This window comes from Oncorhynchus kisutch, linkage group LG7 (assembly GCF_002021735.2).
Source record: "Oncorhynchus kisutch isolate 150728-3 linkage group LG7, Okis_V2, whole genome shotgun sequence".
Lineage (NCBI taxonomy): Eukaryota > Metazoa > Chordata > Actinopteri > Salmoniformes > Salmonidae > Oncorhynchus > Oncorhynchus kisutch.
Genome location: NC_034180.2, coordinates 4,606,999 through 4,627,446, shown reverse-complemented (window position 1 = coordinate 4,627,446; position 20,448 = coordinate 4,606,999). Strand labels below are relative to the sequence as shown.

The 20,448-nt window shown below is 44.8% G+C and overlaps 1 protein-coding gene across 1 annotated transcript in view; it reads right to left on the bottom strand.

The window, feature by feature from the left end:
- Positions 1-20,448, bottom strand: part of LOC109894748 (WD repeat-containing protein 17) — a 37,845-nt gene continuing 17,397 nt past the window's right edge. Inside the window, exons 2-28 of the mRNA XM_031828410.1 lie at positions 15,346-15,474; positions 14,879-15,062; positions 14,068-14,298; positions 11,933-12,184; positions 11,528-11,650; positions 11,022-11,209; positions 10,595-10,763; positions 9,609-9,700; positions 9,193-9,362; positions 8,592-8,756; positions 8,021-8,223; positions 7,439-7,588; positions 6,781-6,911; positions 6,358-6,483; positions 5,975-6,130; positions 5,524-5,588; positions 5,238-5,370; positions 4,944-5,035; positions 4,677-4,776; positions 4,227-4,366; positions 4,070-4,090; positions 3,796-3,907; positions 3,358-3,602; positions 2,997-3,098; positions 2,781-2,879; positions 2,402-2,591; positions 1-1,935 (exon numbers count right to left, since the gene is read on the bottom strand). Coding sequence (XP_031684270.1) covers positions 1,816-1,935; positions 2,402-2,591; positions 2,781-2,879; positions 2,997-3,098; positions 3,358-3,602; positions 3,796-3,907; positions 4,070-4,090; positions 4,227-4,366; positions 4,677-4,776; positions 4,944-5,035; positions 5,238-5,370; positions 5,524-5,588; positions 5,975-6,130; positions 6,358-6,483; positions 6,781-6,911; positions 7,439-7,588; positions 8,021-8,223; positions 8,592-8,756; positions 9,193-9,362; positions 9,609-9,700; positions 10,595-10,763; positions 11,022-11,209; positions 11,528-11,650; positions 11,933-12,184; positions 14,068-14,298; positions 14,879-15,062; positions 15,346-15,468 — 3,882 coding nt within the window. The 5' untranslated portion in view covers positions 15,469-15,474 and the 3' untranslated portion in view covers positions 1-1,815. The remainder of the gene's footprint in view (positions 1,936-2,401; positions 2,592-2,780; positions 2,880-2,996; positions 3,099-3,357; positions 3,603-3,795; positions 3,908-4,069; positions 4,091-4,226; positions 4,367-4,676; positions 4,777-4,943; positions 5,036-5,237; positions 5,371-5,523; positions 5,589-5,974; positions 6,131-6,357; positions 6,484-6,780; positions 6,912-7,438; positions 7,589-8,020; positions 8,224-8,591; positions 8,757-9,192; positions 9,363-9,608; positions 9,701-10,594; positions 10,764-11,021; positions 11,210-11,527; positions 11,651-11,932; positions 12,185-14,067; positions 14,299-14,878; positions 15,063-15,345; positions 15,475-20,448) is intronic.

The following is a 20,448-nucleotide window of genomic DNA, read 5'->3' as shown; positions in this document are numbered from 1 at the left end:
TTTTTTTTCTTTTTGTCGTCTTTTTCATTTAGTCTACAATACTAGATGGTGCTCTGTAGCAGGACCAATTTTCTCAATCTATTTAGAAGATCCTTCACCTTTTCCATGAATCAAAACTCATATATATCCTGCTCACAAATGTTACATGTGTACATTGGTATCATCTTTATGGTACAAAAACTAACATTTTGATATTTTCATGAACACATTTTATAAACTGCAATGGCAGTACAAACAACCATATGTCAATAAGTAAAACACAATCAATAAATACATATGTAAATAAATGTATTTGAAGATAATTTAAGTTTAGGTGAAAAAACTAATATCAATACATTATTTTAAAAAATGACAACACTTGTATAAATTATCTGAATAAATGTTTGTTTCATTAAGCAGAAGGAAGAAAACCTCTTGTCTTTACATGAATGTACCTACTTACCAATATACTGTATGTTGCAGTGATAAATAGTTTTCTACTTTAAGGCACAACCTTCAGGTATTACATTTTTTTAAATGATTAATTAGCCTATTTATTCAGGTCTGTGTTTCAAAAGCAAAATGATTCTCGAATATTGCCTTTTTATCACAGCTTTCTGTTTAACATATAAGCTAGCTAGTCTTAGCAGGTTGTCACCCTGTCCGCCAAATTGTGATGGTAATAATGACTTGCATACAGAAGCTTGTCATCATTATGAAATCACTACAAATTCTGCAGTCAGGTGATGGCTACAAATGATTTTGAAGGAGGCAACGCTGACGAGACTCAGAGGCATTCCAAAGCGCCAACCCCACCATAGAATAGGAGTTTTAATCCTATGAATCAAGTGTCGTAACAGCTATTACACTTGCAAGTCCCTAGCCGTGTACAGTACCAACTACCTCCCCTTCTAGCTAGCCACTGTGATCCCTGAAGCAGTGCTGCGCAACTCAGCAGCAATGACAGTCTTATGTACAATGCAAGTTAATTGACAACTTTACATGTCCACATCCTTTTTGTTTTGTTTGTTGGTCCAGCAGTCTTATACCTTCACAGTCAAACACAGTACTGCACAGACACCATGCTGCTAAGCTGTTTTAAAGCGAACGCAATCACGTCCTACATCAATTATTTGACTGATTGATGCTAAGCTAAATAAAAGGCTAACGGGTACGTTTCTCTGTATTTGTTTGCTTTCATTCAACTACCACTGTAAGCCGACATCACCAACCGCTTTGCTCTTGTGCATGTATGTGTGCGGGCTGGTTTCTGTAGCAGACAGAAAGGATGATGCAACATTGCGCAACGTTAAACCAACAGCAATACAACACACATATGGTGTTCACCAATCAAATGAGGCTGGTGCTATGACCATGAGCACAATAAGAATCACATGGCTCGTCGACTTGTCTGTCTGTGTAGTGATGTGCACGTGACGGTGTTTCTAAAACCAGACAGCCGTACTAGAATGGTCTCGCTCCTACATAGAAACACTATAACCCGTTTCAACCATGCGAACCCTCTTTGTCAGTGTCTAAGTACGGCAACACGTTTTCTGTGAGAAGCTGTAACACTGTTGACTGGATGACTTGTGCTGCACACATTGTAAAACCACATAGAAAAAGCACATAGTGGGGAGAACTCATTTTAAGCATCCTTCCTCCCATCTCTCTTCTTTCGTCCTGGAACGTCCATCCCTTCTTCCTTCTTTCTCTCAGGAAGAGCAGGTGTCGGTCCTGACGTCGCCCTTTTACTGTCGTGTGACCTTGGCCTCGGAGGCTGACCAATCAAATGCTATTAGTCCTGTAGCCCATCCTCGTTGGCTAGACTGGCTCTTAGAAGGGGTTGAGACGGACACCCGTCCCCAGAGGTGAGAAAGGGTTCACTTTGGCCCACATAAGGGCGTCGTTCAATGATATGGCCGATTTACCGTCCTCAAGGAAAAACACAGGGCCCTGAGTGAAGAAAGGAAAAACACAGCACTACTTTTATTTTTCTACCATTGACCTTATCACCATGGCCTGCAAAACAGTTTACAGGTTGTAGCAACGTCATCTTTCTCCCCTTGACTCACCAGAGGAAGTGACTGAGACACACTTGAAGCAGAAAGGCACTTCAAATCGTCGCTGTGGATACAGCTTGAGCAGCAATTTACTGATTACCACCCACATAGTGATTACCCACCACTAGGGGACTACAAATAGTAACCACTTATGGGTTATATATAGCATGGTCCTCTTTATAAGGGGTTAGAAAGCATGGCGGTTTCGGTCTGGGTTGCTGGTGAGCCCTTTGTTTCCCTGACACAGATTAAGCCTAGTCTCTAACCAAATTCTGTGTCCTCCAAACTGTCCCTTTGTGACCAACGTATTTTTCTGAATACACTTTGGTTTATTAATTGGTTGATTGCTTGAGGCTGACCTGGATCCTGAGTCCGGTAAAGCAGGAGACTTGGACGTCAGAGTGGCTGGGCAGGTTGGAGCCTGTGACATAGTCTGGCCCCTCCAGGCCCCTGAGTGACTCCTCCTGGAGCCTGTCTAGCAGACGGGCGTGCTCTGTCTTCTGGGCCTCTGACGGAGGGGTGTAGGGAGCCTCATCAGGACCCCTGGAGCTGGGTGGCATGGAGACAGAATCAAATGATTCAGACAGATAAACACTGGTGTGTTTTAATGTCAGACTTTGAACCTCAAACTGTCTTGAGTTTGCTAGTCCAATACTTGGACGTGATGACTAACGTATTTGCCAGGCCAGAGTAGAGTATATCAGAGTCATGGATTGATAAGACAATTCTTCTACTCACTTGATGAGAGACTGTGTGCAGGCCATCCATGCCTCCAGCTCTACAGAGAGTTGCTCTATCTGTAAGGGAACAGACACCTCTCTCCTCTTCATCAACTGACTGGGGAGGAAGGTGAGAGGTCAGAGATAGGGCTTTTAAATTCAACATTGAATTGGTGATGTAGGTTCAACACAGACATTTAGAAAGTGCTCCATAATGTGTTCTTTGGCGTCTTACCTGGTGTACTCGTAAAGTGCAGGAACAATGCTGGAGTACTGTCTTCTGATGGCCAACAGTGCACCAATGTAGCCAGATAGGATGAGCAGCTCACTTCGAGCTCTATAACACAGAAAGAACATCCAAGGTGAGAAGGCTGAGGACCAATCTACAGCAGCAGATGTTCTTATCCAGAGCGACTTACAGGAGCAATGAGGTTTAAGTGCCTTGCTCAAGGGCACATTGACAGATTTTTCACCTAGTCGGCTCAGGGATTCGAACCATAAACCTTTCGGATGCTGGCCCAACACTCTTAACCACTAGGCTACCTGCCTAGACCCAGGTGACGTTGTCTCACACATTCTGATTCCCGTTCACTTACTCAGTGAACTTGGCAAGTATGAGCCGGTCCGTTCTAATGTAACCCAGAAGGTCCAGGATAGGATGGACAGAGTCTACGGTCCAGTCAGAATCGCTCAGCTGTTCTTTGACGTGGGCGATGCCAACAAGCAGGGCTGCCTCGGGTTCTGGACTCATTAGATAGTACTTGACAGCGTTGAAGATGTCTCCCTCGCTGACAGCAGACTCAGCAAACCCCTGACACTCCTCCAGACTGGGAAGACCACACTGAAACAACACCACCAATTATTAACATGCATTTTTTTTACTTCAATGTTGTTGTTGACATTTTCATGTCATATTGTCGATTGGTCTATTTCTATGTTCTTCTGTTTAAACAATTAGGGCCGGTTTCCTGGACCCAGTTTGGACTAAAAAGCATGCTCAATGGGGAATATTCCCGCTGAATTTCAGCACCAACTTTTTCATGGATTTGGTCTATCTCCGAGGAGCTCCCAGGGTAGAAGGCACACAGCTTGGCCAGCAGGACCTCGTTGTCTGGGATCATCTGGAGAAGGTCAGCTGCCAGGTCCCTGGGAAGGAGGAGGGTGGTGACATCAGTCTAGTTGTTGGATTGCAGAGGACACATCCACACATCCCTTTGAAAACCTAAGCAGTCTTTAGGAATCCAGAATAAAGTCAAATCCTTTATCGCAGTAAACATAGGGTTATGATACATGAAACGTGTGTAATACCTGCTTCCAACTGATGGAAAGCTATGAGAGAAATGAGAGAATGGAGATGATAAACAAATGCACTTTATATATTCACAATCATATGGAGAATATATATATATAACCTAGCCTGTCATGTTCATTAGCCCTCTCATGGAGAGTTGTAATTGGCTCTTACCAGGTGGGTGCGGTCATGTACTTCCTGGCTAGTAGCTCCAGGACGTAGTGAGTGGCCTGATTGGCTGATTCTCCCAACACCAGCCCTACACACACAGCCAGCTCCAGCTCATTACCCCGGATCAGACTGGCCATGGCTAGCTGTGGGGGACACACAACAACATGATAGGTTATGCATCTACTAAATATGCCCATTTACATTCATAGGCATTAGTGCTCTGTAGGTTTTTTCTCCAGCCCTACACGTAAATACCTGATTCAGCCAATCAAGGGCCAGAGGCCACTGATTAGTAGAACCGGGTGTATTGGGAGTATGCAGGAGGGTAGCTCATGCCCATCTTTAGGTTTCAGGTGCACAACTAGAATGCGCAACAGTGAATGTTATGTGTGTATTACAAGAGAACATACATACGTAACCTTTGACGCCATCATGCCCTGTCTGTGTGTTTACCTCAGTGTTGTCCACAGCCAGGTGACAGCAGGCCGCCAGCACAGCACGGCCATCTTGGAAATACCACTCCGCTAGCTCCTTACATGCACAGTGCAGTAGCCTGGAACAACAGAGATTACACTTCACCCTCACAAGCCTGGGGTCACGAGGGAATATTCAGTTGCCCAGTATGGATGCAATGCACCATGGACAGGATGGTGATTACGTATGCTGTGGAACACACCAACATTAGGCAAAATGGTGTATTTTCATGTGAAAAGGACACACCCGTTATATGCCTGTATGTCGTCGCTGTCTGTAGTGGTTGTATGGTTGATTACGGCGGTCTGAGGCACGTGGATGTTGCCTTCACAAGCTCCCTGTACAAGAACAAAGGTATGACGTACGACAGCAATTTGGCTGAATGAACCTTCATCAATCCAGATAAGTCAATTAACATGGTGGTATGTTGTTCTCCCTTTTAGAGAACAGGGCTTCCGATTGGAACCAATACATGTATTATATTATGTCACTTTGTTTTCTAATTATACAATTAATCGAAGGATGTCAATGTCGACATACCTGAGCCACTAGCAGCGCCTCGTTCAGTTGACCCCTGGCAGTAAAGAAGCTGACCAGCTTCCTCACGTCTCCCGTGGCGATGCAGTACGGGATGACATCGTGGTTTTCTTCCTGCATCAGCTGGTCGGCTCTTCTACGAGGACACATGCATTGAGGAAGGAAGTCAACAACCCCTGTTGTGGTTCTAATTGTAAGTCGCTCTGGATAAGAGCGTCTGCTAAATGGCTCAAATGTACACGTAACCATAAACATGCCTCTTGAAAAGACAAACTAACTCAAAACATACCGTTGCATGAGTTTCTTCCAATACTTTATGGATACACCAGGGGCAACTGACAATGCCTTGTCCCACTGACAAATACAGAAAACATGACAGACATCATCATTATGTACAGCAATTAATGCTGTGATTGTTAATTTGACACCCTTTATTGAGGGACTGTAATGCCGTATGACTCCATGTATTTTTCCTGATACACCCATAGTTGTTCTACACACAGAAAAAATATGCTATCTAGTACCAAAAATGGTTCTGCGGCTGTCCCCATAGGAGAACTCTTTGAGTAACCCCTTTTGGTTCTAGGTAAAACCCTTCTACACGGAACCCAAAAGAGTTCTACCAGGAACCAAAAATTGTTCTACCTGGAAGCAAAAAGGGTTCTACCTATGGGGACAGCCGCAGAACCCTTTTTTCCCTAAGAGTGTAGCCTAGGGCCTATAATGAATAGGTCCATTACCTCTCCCAGTTCCACCATGAGTTCACAGTATCTCTGGATCTGCCCCAGTCTTAGATGGATCTCTGCTGCGTCTCTCAGTCTCTCCTCTTTACTGGGAGCCCCGATCCCCCCGCCGAACTTAGACATCTTCACTATGGTCAATTCCTGGGCCTCAGACTACAGAACAGACACATTGAAATGTGTACTGTAAGTGAATAGTCGTGAAACGTTTGATGTTCTTTTGAAAAACGAACCCCTTAGAAATATGACTCATACGCTTGGTCCAAAATCACTCCATCCCCCTTTCCTTCGGCCCTAACCCTTGGATGTTTGCAGATCTGAAGGGACTGGACCATGTGTGAGATGAGTCAGTCAGTCAGTCAGTCAGTCAGTAGTCGACTTACGGTTTTGAAGCGGACCAAGTGTTTCATGTGCATGATGCCCTTGCCGTAGCTCTGGGGAAGCAGACTGTCGTCCTGCCCATTGATCACTGACACCAGGTCCCACAGGTTATGACTGCCCCCTGGTGGCTGGTATTCATAAGCACTTCATAAGAGTAGGTAGTATGTACAATACAATACATTATGTACAATACATAATACATGGGGATTCCAGTATATATATACTACCAAATAGGAGTACTAACTTGAAGGGTTATCTATAGGTTATTTGATACCTGATGACATAAAATTATACCAAGAAAGAAACGACTATACTTCAATCAAACCAGATTAAAACCATGTGTCTGGACTACAGGAATGGAATAACTAAATGACTGTAAATAAAGTGCTATTCATTTAAGGAAAATTGCAAGTAAATATACTCACAGAGAAACATTCAGAGAACCACCTGAGTTTCTTCACCCGTACTTCACTGGAGAGTTTATCCAGCTCCTGCTTGATGTCTCTGGACACCTTCCCACAGAGCAGAGGGGTAGCACCAGGTACCATGGCCCGATCTGGAGGAGAGGAGGGGATATAGTACTCTACCATACAGACACACACAGGTTCAGAATGATGTCAGATCAGATGAATTGTTCTTGTGAGGCTATGTCGGGTTTGGACTGATAAATATTTGCGGTATCACTCTCTCACAGTGGAGACAGAGTTATGAGCAATCAACATATTGATGTCATGAGTAATCAACACGTTGTAACAATATAGTCATAGTGACTGATGGGAGAGGGATAAAGAGTGTTTACTGATAAATCCCTAATCCTGGAGTGTATACAGATAGAAATGCAGCACATAGAACTAACACGATTCCTTATTCTACATGGCCAGTGATGTAGAGGTAAAAAAAATAGACACGCACACGCTAACCGCAGTTCCTGGTGAGTAAAGTTACGCTCCCTATATTTTCAATGCATTTTTTCATCAAAAGGTGGGTAAACGCTGGCACAAAATAAGGGTGTTTACGTGCATTACCCTCCACTGTACATGTTCTACACAACACATTTCTTCAGTATCGGAACATTTAACTGACCCGTGTTGCCGATGATGTCGTCCCAGCTGTGGTCAGCCAGGACGTTGACCAGGAGTGGAGCGATGAGCGGAGTGAGGGACCACAACCTGACCGTAGAGTCCCGGGAACATGAGGCCATGGTGAACGGACGGCTGGGGTGGCAAGTCAGGCCTGGAGGAATCAGTTCAGGTTGCAGCATTACAGACACAGTGTCAGTGTAGAAACAGTACCATATATTTCATTTCACATTCATTGGCCTCTGTAAAGCATAGCAGGTTTCCCCAACTGGTGGTCCACAGATTATTTTATTTGGCCCCCAAAGTTTCTGAACAACCCCCCCCCCCTCTTGTTGGACATAAAAGGCTGTGAAAACACCAGCAAATCAGCTCCAAGTGATTTGAATTTTGACTCCCACGCATAATAGAGAGAGATATGTGATTGTATGCAAACGCAAGCAAGGTTTGAGATGATAATGTTTTAGTCAAATATGATATGTTTGGGCTTCTGGTGGTCAGTTTGCAGTCTAGAAATGATCCTGGGCCCGTGGCTGAGTCTATTTGATGATGGCTGCAGTGTGGTGTTCCTGATTCATTACTGAGGTACCATAAACATCAGCGCCATGGTCGTAGCAGGTGTCCAGGCAGGTTCCGTCCCTGGTGTCCCAGACTTTAATGGTGTAGTCCCAGCTGCCGCTGGTCAGCAGGTAGGGCACCTCCGTGTTCCACATCAGGCCTCGGACCGGAGCCTTGTGACCACTCAGCACGTTGATACAGGCATCCTGGGTATAATCCCAGATACGCACAGTCCTGGAGAGGGGGGAGGGGAGCGAGAGACAGAAAGAGAGAGAGAGAAAGGGAGTGAGAGACAGAAAGAGAGAGAGTGTGTGAGAGAGAGAGAGAGAGAGAGAGAGAGAGTGTGAGAGACAGAAAGAGAGAGAGAGTGTGAGAGAGAGAGAGAGAGACAGAGAGAGAGGTTATATGCGGACTCCCAGTATTGATAATGGTAGCATATCAAATAACTACCATGTGTATCTGTGTATCAGTACAAAGTGTTTGCCATGCATTATTCAGCTACTGTGATACATTGGTGGATGTGATAAATCACCCTAATGCAATGTGCTGTGAGAATCCGTGAAAGAACACATATGAATAATGTATTAATGTGCTGCGTGTACCCGTCATCTGAGCCACTGCAGAGAATACCCTCTCGGAGAGGAGACCAGCGCACGTGGAACACCTTGGCCAGGTGACCCGTGAACACCTTGAGTGGCTGGTCAGAACTGGTAGCCAGGTAGTACACACGCACGTTTTTATCCTCACAGCCCGTGGCTATCATGTCTCTGGGAATGGAGAGAGAGAGAGAGAGAGAGAGAGAGAGAGAGAGAGAAAGAGAGAGAAAGAAAGAAAGAAAGAAAGAAAGAAAGAAAGAAAGAAAGAAAGAAAGAAAGAAAGAAAGAAAGAAAGAAAGAAAGAAAGAAAGAAAGAAAGAAAGAAAGAAAGAAAGAAAGAAAAATAAGAGTGAGAGAAAGAAAGAGAGAGAGGGATAGATACAGAGAGAGACAGAGGGACAGAGAGACAGAAAGAAAGAAAGAAAGAAAGAAAGAAAGAAAGAAAGAAAGAGAGAGAGAGAGAGAGAGAGAGAGAGAGAGAGAGAGAGAGAGAGAGAGAGAGAGAGAGAGAGAAAAGATAGATCTAGTAGAGTATAGGTAACTAACTACATCTTCCAGTATACCTGTTATACAGTATGTAAGGTGAACTACACAAGTGGACTCTTACTTGTTATTCTGGCTCCAGTCACAACCAAACACAGCAGCAGGGTGCTTGTACTTGTGTAAGACCCTGCCGTCGATGGTCCTAATGATGCAAAAGCCGTCGCCACTACATGTGGCTATTCTTTTAGAGTCCTTATGGCTCCATGCGATACAGAAGATACCATGATTCCCATGCTGTTGAGTACACAAGGGAACAAAAAGGCTTGTGACATAAAAAAATATATTGTTAAACTAAAGAAATGATTGATAAATCTCTCTATTCTCCTTTTCACACTATCAGGCTGACCCGAACAAACTGCTGGATAGTGGATGCGTAACCAGGCTAGCTCAGTACAGCTTGGTTTGGTTTAACTCGGTTCGGCTCAGTAGTGTGAAAAGCCCTTATGACTGTCTTGTTTTTGGTCGGGGTTGTTGACGCACCTCATTGAACCGTGTGATCATCTTGCCTTTCTTCACATCCCAGATGAATGCACCGTTCCGGGACGTGGCTCCGGCTATGCAGTTCAGGTCTCCTTTCGAAGAGCACACACGAAGATAACATAGAGACATATTTACGGCTTCCAAATGAATGAACGCAAGAAAGCGCAACATATTTCATAGCTTGGTTTGAATCGTTAAAAAAAAAGTGCATTACGTTGACTTCTTAATTTATATTCAGTAAATCATTACTAACGGGAAAGAACTCAAGGTAACACTTTACATGAAAATATATACTTAAGGCGTTCATAAAACATCTATTCATCACCAGCAGAGCCATTTTCAAAATAAAAGCCAATATGATGAATTATGGTATATAAAGGGTGTTTCGAATTAGAGCATGGGAAGGTTCGGAGTATGAGCGTATATCAAAATATACGATATGGGACATGGGGGCACTTCTCGGATGAAAGAAGGTTCAGTGAATGGGGAGGTGCAGCGTGAGGTAATACAGTAGGGGGAGGTGCAGCGTGAGGTAATACAGTGGGGGAGGTGCAGCGTGAGGTAATACAGTGGGGGAGGTGCAGCATGAGGTAATACAGTGGGGGAGGTGCAGCGTGAGGTAATACAGTGGGGGAGGTGCAGCGTGAGGTAATATAGTGGGGGAGGTGCAGCGTGAGGTAATACAGTGGGGGAGGTGCAGCGTGAGGTAATACAGTAGGGGGAGGTACAGCGTGAGGTACTACAGTAGGGGGAGGTAGAGCGTGAGGTAATACAGTAGGGGGAGTGCTTCTCAAATGTCATGTTTTATGAGTTCTCCACACTCTCGTCCTCACAAGAACGTCCTCGGAGAATGTCCTCGGAGAATGCACTCGGAGAATGTCCTCGGAGAATGCACTCGGAACACGACAACGTGGAACACGGTAGAAAACATATTGAGAAACACCCAAAGTATTATGTTCTGCGTGTGTTCTCTCCCCGTGTCTTACCAGGAGCCCAGGACAGGGAGTAGACCACACCCTCATTGCCGGGAGACGTATTAACCGCCGTGAGGGTGTTGATGTCCCACACCTTAATGGTCCCGTCAAACGAGGCTGTCGCCAACAGGTTGGGGTCGTCTGGCTTGAATTTACAGTCAAATATGGTCTCAACGTGACCCTGAGAACAACATATTGTTTCATGGTCAGGTTTTCTTCAACATGAACTGGATTGGGAGTTATGTACAACAGAAATGCAGACACAAACAAGAAATAGAAGAACGCCCTTAGCATCATCCCAATTCCCCTACCTCCCTTGCTACCACTTGTCCTCCCTTCTTTTCACCCCCCCAATCCCCTCCCTCCCTCCCTCCCTCCCTCCCTCCCTCCCTCCCTCCCTCCCTCCCTCCCTCCCTCCCTCCCTCCCTCCCTCCCTCACCAGGTCTCGTAGGAAGTCCCACTTCTTGGCTCCCATGTCGTAGAGCCCCACCCCTCCATCCACGAAGCAGCAGACAGCGTGGCCCGGGGGGAGGGAGAAGGCCTGGTTCTGGGACAGAGTAGGAGGAGGAACAGCCTCACTGGTGGATGATGTGTAGTGGTTCTTTGTCGGGGAGATGGAGCTCAAGGCTGAAAAGATGGTGGGAGGCAAATAATGGCGGGGCCAGGAGGGGTCAGGTGATAGCAAGAATGGGGAAAGAACACACTATGCCATAGAAAAGTTACCGTTTTTCCAAGAGATATAGCAATCTTACTCCACAAGATCAGTCATTCATATCCAAAACTCTGAAGTTATTGTTCCCTTTTAGAAAAAAGGGATCCAAAATGTTTCTCCTATTGGGACAGCTGTAGATAGTCCCTTTTTTTCTAAGAGTGTGCTGCAGACTGTGGATTCTACCCTAATCTGTGGATTATCAGTAGTGTCTCAGTAGTGTGTCAGATGCTTACCTTTCTTGGCTGGGGGAGAGTTTAACACATGTAAAGCATGGAAGCCGGTCTTCTTCAGTTTAAAGTTGTCCAGCGGTGTAGATCTGGACACGTTCCATATCCTCAACACACCGACTTGAGAATCTGGGAACAGAAGGATCACGTTGGAACAGTTCTAAAGGCCTGAGCCTTACACACCTGACCTCTAGCTACCTACACTGATAAACATACTCTACATCGTGACCTTACCTTAACCCCCCAGTACCCTACCCCTTATACCCTACCCCCTAAACGCTACCCCCATTTCTTTACCTCTAGTGATGAACATGCCGGGGGCGCTGAGGACACAGCTTTCCCCTCCCCCCTACACCCTGCACCCTAACCCATTGTACCCTACCCGTAAACCCTACCCCAATATGTCCTTACCTCCAGTGATGAACATGCCGGGTGCACTGGGGACCCAGGCCAGACACTGTACAGAGGCAGCTGAACTGGGGAAGCTGAAGGTAGTGACACAGGTGAGCCCCTCTGAGTCGACCATTCGGATGCCATTATGCAGGTTGGCCACTAGGAGGTAGTCTGTAGACAGGGGATCCCACTCCAACGCTGTGACCGGGTCCTCCTCATCCGTCCCCTCTAAAGACTCCGGGCGCAACACGTGCTTCTGGTTTTTAGATCCTAGAACAGGAGAGGAGACCTGCTGCATCAACTGACTAAATAAAGTCACCACAGCCCCTAATGAAATACCTGGAGGTACCAAATAAAGGTTCTCATGTGGAAGAAACAGTCAACAAATACATATTTAAAGGTTGTTTTTTCTTCCATGCACTGATTCTGCTGATAGCAGCTATTTCAAAGAAGGGTCTACAGATGTAAGATCTTAATTTGATCACTCTTGTTGCTGAGAATTTTCCTGAACCGCAGGAAATGCGAACTTGTAGTGTATTCAAGGTTTTAAAAGGCTTCTATAGTATGTAATTTTCACTTAAAAATTTGCCCTAACAAAAAAATGTATCAACCTCTACAAAATATATCCATTAATTATAATAAGGATTATTTTCCTGCTGTAGCAAACTGTCTCAAATTTAGATCCTACATCTGTACTTGCAATAATTGTGATATGTGGTTGTTTACCGACTAAAATGATTGTAAGTCGCTCTGGATAAGAGTGTCTGCTAGCTAAATGACTCAAATGTAAAATAGTTTGTAATAGGGAAACGCATGCCCAGTTCTTTCACATCAGTGCAAATGAAGGAGATAAGACAAAGAGAGGAAGCCATTTTAGACAATTGAGACGCAGCCACAGTCTAGACTATCTATAGACTATTGAGACGCAGCCTCAGTCTAGACTATCTATAGACTATTGAGATGCAGCCTCAGTCTAGACTATCTATAGACTATTGAGATGCAGCCTCAGTCTAGACTATCTATAGACTATTGAGATGCAGCCTCAGTCTAGACTATCTATAGACTATTGAGACGCAGCCTCAGTCTACACTATCTATAGACTATTGAGACGCAGCCACAGTCTAGACTATCTATAGACAATGAGACTCAGCCACAGTCTAGACTATCTATAGACTATTGAGATGCAGCCTCAGTCTAGACTATCTATAGACAATTGAGAAGCAGCCACAGTCTAGACTATCTACAGACAATTGAGATGCAGCCACAGTCTAGACTATCTATAGACTATTGAGATGCAGCCTCAGTCTAGACTATCTATAGACTATTGAGATGCAGCCTCAGTCTAGACTATCTATAGACTATTGAGACGCAGCCTCAGTCTACACTATCTATAGACTATTGAGACGCAGCCACAGTCTAGACTATCTATAGACAATGAGACGCAGCCACAGTCTAGACTATCTATAGACTATTGAGATGCAGCCTCAGTCTAGACTATCTATAGACAATTGAGAAGCAGCCACAGTCTAGACTATCTACAGACAATTGAGATGCAGCCACAGTCTAGACTATCTATAGACTATTGAGACGCAGCCTCAGACTAGAATATCTATAGATTATTGAGATGCAGCCTCAGTCTAGACTATCTATAGACTATTGAGATGCAGCCTCAGTCTAGACTATCTATAGACTATTGAGATGCAGCCTCAGTCTAGACTATCTATAGACTATTGAGATGCAGCCTCAGTCTAGACTATCTATAGACTATTGAGATGCAGCCTCAGTCTAGACTATCTATAGACTATTGAGATGCAGCCTCAGTCTACACTATCTATAGACTATTGAGATGCAGCCTCAGTCTACACTATCTATAGACTAATGAGATGCAGCCTCAGTCTAGACTATCTATAGACTATTGAGATGCAGCCTCAGTCTAGACTATCTATAGACTATTGAGATGCAGCCTCAGTCTAGACTATCTATAGACTATTGAGATGCAGCCTCAGTCTACACTATCTATAGACTATTGAGATGCAGGCTCAGTCTACACTATCTATAGACTATTGAGATACAGCCTCAGTCTAGACTATCTATAGACTATTGAGATGCAGCCTCAGTCTAGACTATCTATTGAGATGCAGCCTCAGTCTTACCTGGCTGGAAGATGGAGAGGCTCCCGTCTGTGTGTCCAAACACCACCTTGCCCTTCTTGACGGGGTGCCAGCGGAACAGACAGATGTCAGACAGGAAGCTGTGTGCCTCCTTGTGGATGGTGACGCCGGCATCCAGCCCGCTGATGGCCCACAGGTAGAGAGGCCCCCGATGGGACACAAACGCCACGCTGTCACCTGCGTTCCAGCACCAGCTCAGAGACGCTGGGATGCCTGGGTGATGGTACACAAGGGTTAGAGACACATTAGATACACACACACACAGAGAGAGAGAGAGAAAACACACACATTCATCCACCCACCCACACACACACTCTCTCTCTCTCCTAGAAAAACAAATAACACCAAACATCCCAGCCGTCAGCCATCTCCCTCCTGATAGGAGTCAGTGTAGCAGCAACAATAGCCAGTCCTAATGACATTACTAAGCACACAAACACTTCACTACACTGAGTCACCCTCCCAAGGCAACCCAACCTACTCTCTCTAGCCTCTCTGACACGTCTCCCATCAGTAGTGTCTAAAGAGGAGCCTACTCCCAGGTAAACTCCCTTACCACTGGTCCACAGTCATTCCTCATTTCCATTCTGATGAAGAACCAGTATCTTTTGTGTTATACAGACCACGTGTCTCTATAGTTCAGTACATTTGGTGTTATCTAGTCTGGCCACAGCTTTCCGCTCCACCTTGTTTCACTCTGTTTCAAAACGTTTTCTCCCTACTGAACACCCACCTGTGGCCCACCCACTCCCTTGTACATCTGCCTCCACTGGGCATAGTTCATTATCAGTACCTTTGGTGTTATCCAGCCTGGCCACGATCTTCTGCTCTGCCACGTTCCAGATGATGAGCAGGTTGTCAGCGCTGGCGCTGGCAAACACCTCGGGGTTGTGTGGGCACCACGATATGGCCGTGATGGTCTTCTTGTGCTCTGACATGATGGCTCGAAGCTTGAACTCGTTGTATCTGTGGTCCAACTGCATGGGTGCAGATGGGAACGACGAGGAATACATTGGTATTGGTGTTGCATATGCAAACAGATGGGGTGGCAGAGATAATGATAGATAAGGAAAATGTCAATGGCAGAAATCACTTGCAGATTAGACATCTCTTTTGCGTGTCCTTCCGACAGGGAAGGGAGAGAGCACACGCAACGAGAGGCGCACGCATGCCGACACGGGCGCACAAACGCGCGTGCGCGCACACACGTCCACAGGCACACGGACGCACATGCACACCGATTTTTGTCAAGCTAATTACCTGGTAGACATATATAGCAAGTGTTGCACAGTAAGCGAACCGGTCTTCACTGGCAGCACACACGTCTTTGTTCCAGGGCTGGCACCCGGCAGCCAGCAGGCCCACCTGTTTCACCTGGGACATCTTTATCTGCGACACACAGAGAAGAGGAGGAGATGGACTACACCGGAACGAACACAGGCAATGATCTGTGATTCTTATTCATGGATTGAGGGATACATTCAGGTCTAAAGCATGTTCTCTTCTCATGTACATCAGTCTTGCATTTCAGAACTGATAATACATTGACATGGCTTATTGCTCAGCTGTAATAGACCGTTCTCACAATAACAGCGCAGTAGCCTTCAATGCGTACTGATATGAAACCTAGTTTGACGTTTCACACGGAGCGCCAGTCACTTTGTAACCAAACAGATTCGAGAGATGTTGTACATGAATCAGTGAAAACTCCAGCATGTATGTTGGTATCACTCAGAGGAGGCACACAGCAACAGCCTTGAGACAGTCGGGTTCCCCTTAATTACATCTCTCTCTCTCTCTCTGTCTCTCTCTCTCTGTCTCTCTCTCTCTGTCTCTCTCTGTCTCTCTCTCTCTCTGTCTCTCTGTCTCTCTCTCTCTCTCTCTCTCTCTCTCTCTCAATTCAATTAAATTCAATTTGCTTTATTGGCATGACGTAACAATGTTCATATTGCCAAACGCTTACTTTTTACTTTTTATACTTACAATACGAAAATAATAAGAATCAATATTGTCAACAGGACAACAGTAACAACAATAACCAAGGGTCAAAATAACCATGCATTCAACAATAACAATAAGCATACAGTAGAGGACATGTGCAGGTTGATTGGTCTGTTAGACACTGTCCCTCATCTTATGGCAGGCAGCAATGTAGTGTGCTGCCAACCCACAGCTCTCTGCGTTCTCCCCCAACAGGAAGGGTAGCTTACTCTCATCAGAGAGGTCTTTGAAACCTTGAAATCTCTCTCTCTCTCTCTGTCTCTCTCTCTCTCTGTCACGCTCTCTCTCTCTCTCGCTGTCTGTCTCTCTCTCGCTGTCTGTATCTCTCTCACTGTCTGCCTCTCTCTCTTGCTCTCTCTCTGTCTCCCTCTATCTATCTATCTCTGTCTCTCTCTCTCTCTCTCCTCTCTCTCTCTCTCTCTCTCTCTCACTGTCTGTCTCTCTCTCTCTCTCTCACACTGTCTCTCTCTGTCTCTCTGTCTCTCTCTCTCTCTCTCTCTCTCTCTCTCTCTCTCTCGTTGTCTCTCTCTCTCATTCTGTCTCTCTCTCAATTCAATTCAATTCAAGGGGCTTTATTGGCATGGAAAAACGTGAGGTAGATAACATACAAAAGTGAAATAAACAATCATGATTAACAGTAAACATTACACATACAGAAGTTTCAAAACAATAAAGACATTACAAATTATATATACGGTATACAGTGTTGTAACAATGTACAAATGGTTAAAGTACACAATGGAAAATAAATAAGCATAAATATGTGTTGTATTTACAATGGTGTTTGTTCTTCACTGGTTGCCCTTTTCTGGTGGCAACAGGTCACAAATCTTGCTGCTGTGATGGTACACTGTGGTATTTCACCCAGTAGATATGGGAGTTTATCAAAATTGGATTTGTTATCGAATTCTTTCTGGATCTGTGTAATCTGAGGGAAGTATGTGTCTCTAATATGGTCATACATTGGGCAGGAGGTTAGGAAGTGCAGCTCAGTTTCCACCTCATTTTGTGGGCAGTGTGCACATGTGGGCAGTGTGCACATCTTCTCTTGAGAGCCATGTCTGCCTACAGCGGCCTTTCTCAATAGCAAGGCTATGCTCACTGAGTCTGTACATAGTCAAAGCTTTCCTTAAGTTTGGGTCAGTCACAGTGGTCAGCTATTCTGCCACTGTGTACTCTCTGTTTCGGGCCAAATTAGCATTCCAGTTTGCTCTGTTTTTTTTGATAAATTCTCTCCAATGTGTCAAGTAATTATCTTTTTGTTTTCCCATTATTTGGTTGTGTCTAATTGTGCTGTTGTCCTGGTGCTCTGTGGGGTCTGTTTGTGTTTGTGAACAGAGCCCCAGGACCAGCTTGCTTAGGGGACTCTTCTCCAGGTTCATCTCTCTGTAGGTGATGGCTTTGTTATGGAAGGTTTGGGAATCGCTTCCTTTTAGGTGGTTGAAGATTGTAATGGCTCTTTTCTGGATTTTGATAATTAGTGGGTATCGGCCTAATTCTGCTCTGCATGCATCATTTGGTGTTTGGTATTTTTGCACAATTCTGCATGCAGAGTCTCCATGTTCTCAAGTCTTCGTTGGTGAGCGGACCCCAGACCTCACAACCATAAAGGGCTCTATGACTGATTCAAGTATTTTTAGCCAGATCCTAATTGGTATGTTGAATTTTATGTTCCTTTTGATGGCATAGAATGCCCTTTTTGCCTTGTCTCTCAGATCGTTCACAGCTTTGTTGAAGTTACCTGTGGCGCTGATGTTTAGGCCAAGGTATGTATAGTTTTTTGTGTGCTCTAGGGCAATGGTGTCTAGATAGAATTTGTATTTGTGGTCCTAGCGACTGGACCTTTTTTGGACCTTATTTGGTCTTACTGAGATTTTCTGTCAGGGCCCAGGTCTGGCAGAATCTGTGCAGAATATCTAGGTGCTGCTGTAGGCTCTCCTTGGTTGGTGACAGAAGCACCAGAAAACAGTAGACATTTGACTTCAGATTCTAGTAGGTGAGGCCGGGTGCTGCAGACTTTTCTAGTGCCCGCGCCAATTCGTTGATATATATGTTGAAGAGGGTGGGGCTTAAGCTGCATCCCTGTCTCACCCCACGGCCCTGTGGGAAGAAATGTGTGTGTTTTTTGGCTATTTTAACTGCACACTTGTTGTTTGTGTACATGGATTTTATAATGTCGTATGTTTTACCCCCAACACCACTTTCCATCAATTTGTATAGCAGACCCTCATGCCAAATTGAGTCGAAGGCTTTTTTGAAGACTTTGCCTTTGTTTTGGTTTGTTTGGTTGTCAATTAGGGTGTGCAGGGTGAATACATGGTCTGTTGTATGGTAATTTGGTAAAAAGCCAATTTGACATTGTTTTCAGTGAGGAAATGTACGAGTCTGCTGTTAATGATAATGCAGAGGATTTTCCCAAGGTTACTGTTGACCCATATTCCACGGTAGTTATTCGGGTCAAATTTGTCTCCACTTTTGTGGAATGGGGTGATCAGTCCTTGGTTCCAAATATTGGGGAAGATGCCAGAGCTATTGATGATGTTAAAGAGTTTTAGTATAGCCAATTGTAATTTGTTGTCTCTGTATATTTGATCATTTCATTAAGGATACCATCAGGATACCTTTTTGGGTTGGAGGGGTTTTATTTTGTCCTATCAAGGTAATTGGATAATCCAGTGGGTTCTGGTAGTCTTTAATAGTTGATTCTAAGATTTATATTTGATCATGTATATGTTTTTGCTCTTTGATCTTTGTTATAGAGCCAAAAGGATTGGAGAAGTGGTTTACCTATACATCTCCATTTTGGATAGATAATTCTTCATGTTGTTGTTTGTTTAGTGTTTTCCGATTTTCCCAGAAGTGGTTAGAATCTATGGATCTACGTTTTTTTTCTTGTATATATTTTCCATTTGAGTCCATGAGGAGAACAATCTGTGTCTTGTGTTTGTTCTCAGTGGGTGTGGGGGGGTTGTCAGAAGGGCTATCAGGGTGGCTGACAGGGGGGGTGCTCAGAGAGGGTGAGAGCCGCTGGGCTTGGGGTTCTGGTGTTGAAGTGGGCTGTTCTGCTGGCTTCTTTGCGGGGGTGGTCACCTCTCTAGTGGGTTGTTCTCTGTCACACGCCATCCCCCTCAACCTCTCCTCCAGCAGTCTGATCCTCTCCTCTAGTGCTCTGTTCTTCTCCTGCTCCTGCTCTTTCTCCTGTTGAAGTTGTCTCACCACAGTCTAGAGTGCAGATATGTGTCTCTCCACCTCCAGCTCTCCGGGTCTGGTTAAGAGAGTGTTGTTGTGCTGGACTGTTGTCTGGGTCTGGTTAAGAGAGTGTTGTTGTGCTGGACTGTTGTCTGGGTCTGGTTAAGAGAGTGTTGTTGTGCTCGACTGTTGTCTGGGTCTGTGCTGACTGGAGTGTAATCACCTGCTGTTCCAGCTCCACCTGCCTTACCTCCAGCTGGGTAAATGTATCCTTCATTTCAATGAAGGGGTAGTACTCTGTGCTGGGAGGTTGACTTTCCGCCGGGGGTGGCTCGTCTGTGGGGTTATATAACAAAGAAGTCTGGTCTGACCCGCTCGGGGTGGGGGTATCTTTCTCAAGGTAGAGCTTCTCCTGCTGGGCAAATTTTTTGATTAGGTGAAAGTCCAGCTGAAACTGTTTGGGGTTGCCCTGTACCATTACTGTTCCAGACTTATAGAGATTTATATTAGCCTACTCAGAGTCCTCGTTGTCAAGTACCCTGAGTTTCCACCCCTCGTTAACACCCCCTCTCTTAACAAAGGGGTAGTGTGCTAATATAGCACTGTGCCATGCCAGGGGCTGGTTTGTGTGGAAGATAAGGTTGCTGATGTTCCCATTTTTGTAATAGTCAGCAAAAACTGTCTCTTGATTTTCCATAAGGAGCTTCATTTTGTCATCTTTTCTTGCCTTATCATTCTTTACATACACAGGGTACTGTATTTTAATTACCTCTGAACAGCGGGAGGCAGCTTCTCAGGCCTCTCCATTTGGTTGAAGTAGACTGTTTGACTCTCCTGCCATAGTTGGGCTAAAGGGCTTTGACACCTCTCACTTGACACGTCAGTGCTAATTGAAGCTGTATCAAGCTTGGCAGAATTATGTTAGCCTTCAGTCCTTATAAAGTAATGTGGCGTATTTTTCTTCTTGGCTTTTGGAAATAAAATATAGTTTCAGACTAAACATTACTCACTCAGTTCCAGGTTGGATGGTGTTTTCAGGTTTCTGTTGTTTTCCAGAGAGTTTGCTGTATAGAATAATAATCCTTAGTAGTTGTAAAATGTTCCTGACAAAAAAAAGAGCTCATCTGATCATGATCTCTATCCTTTCTCTCACTCTCTCTCTCTCTCTCTCTC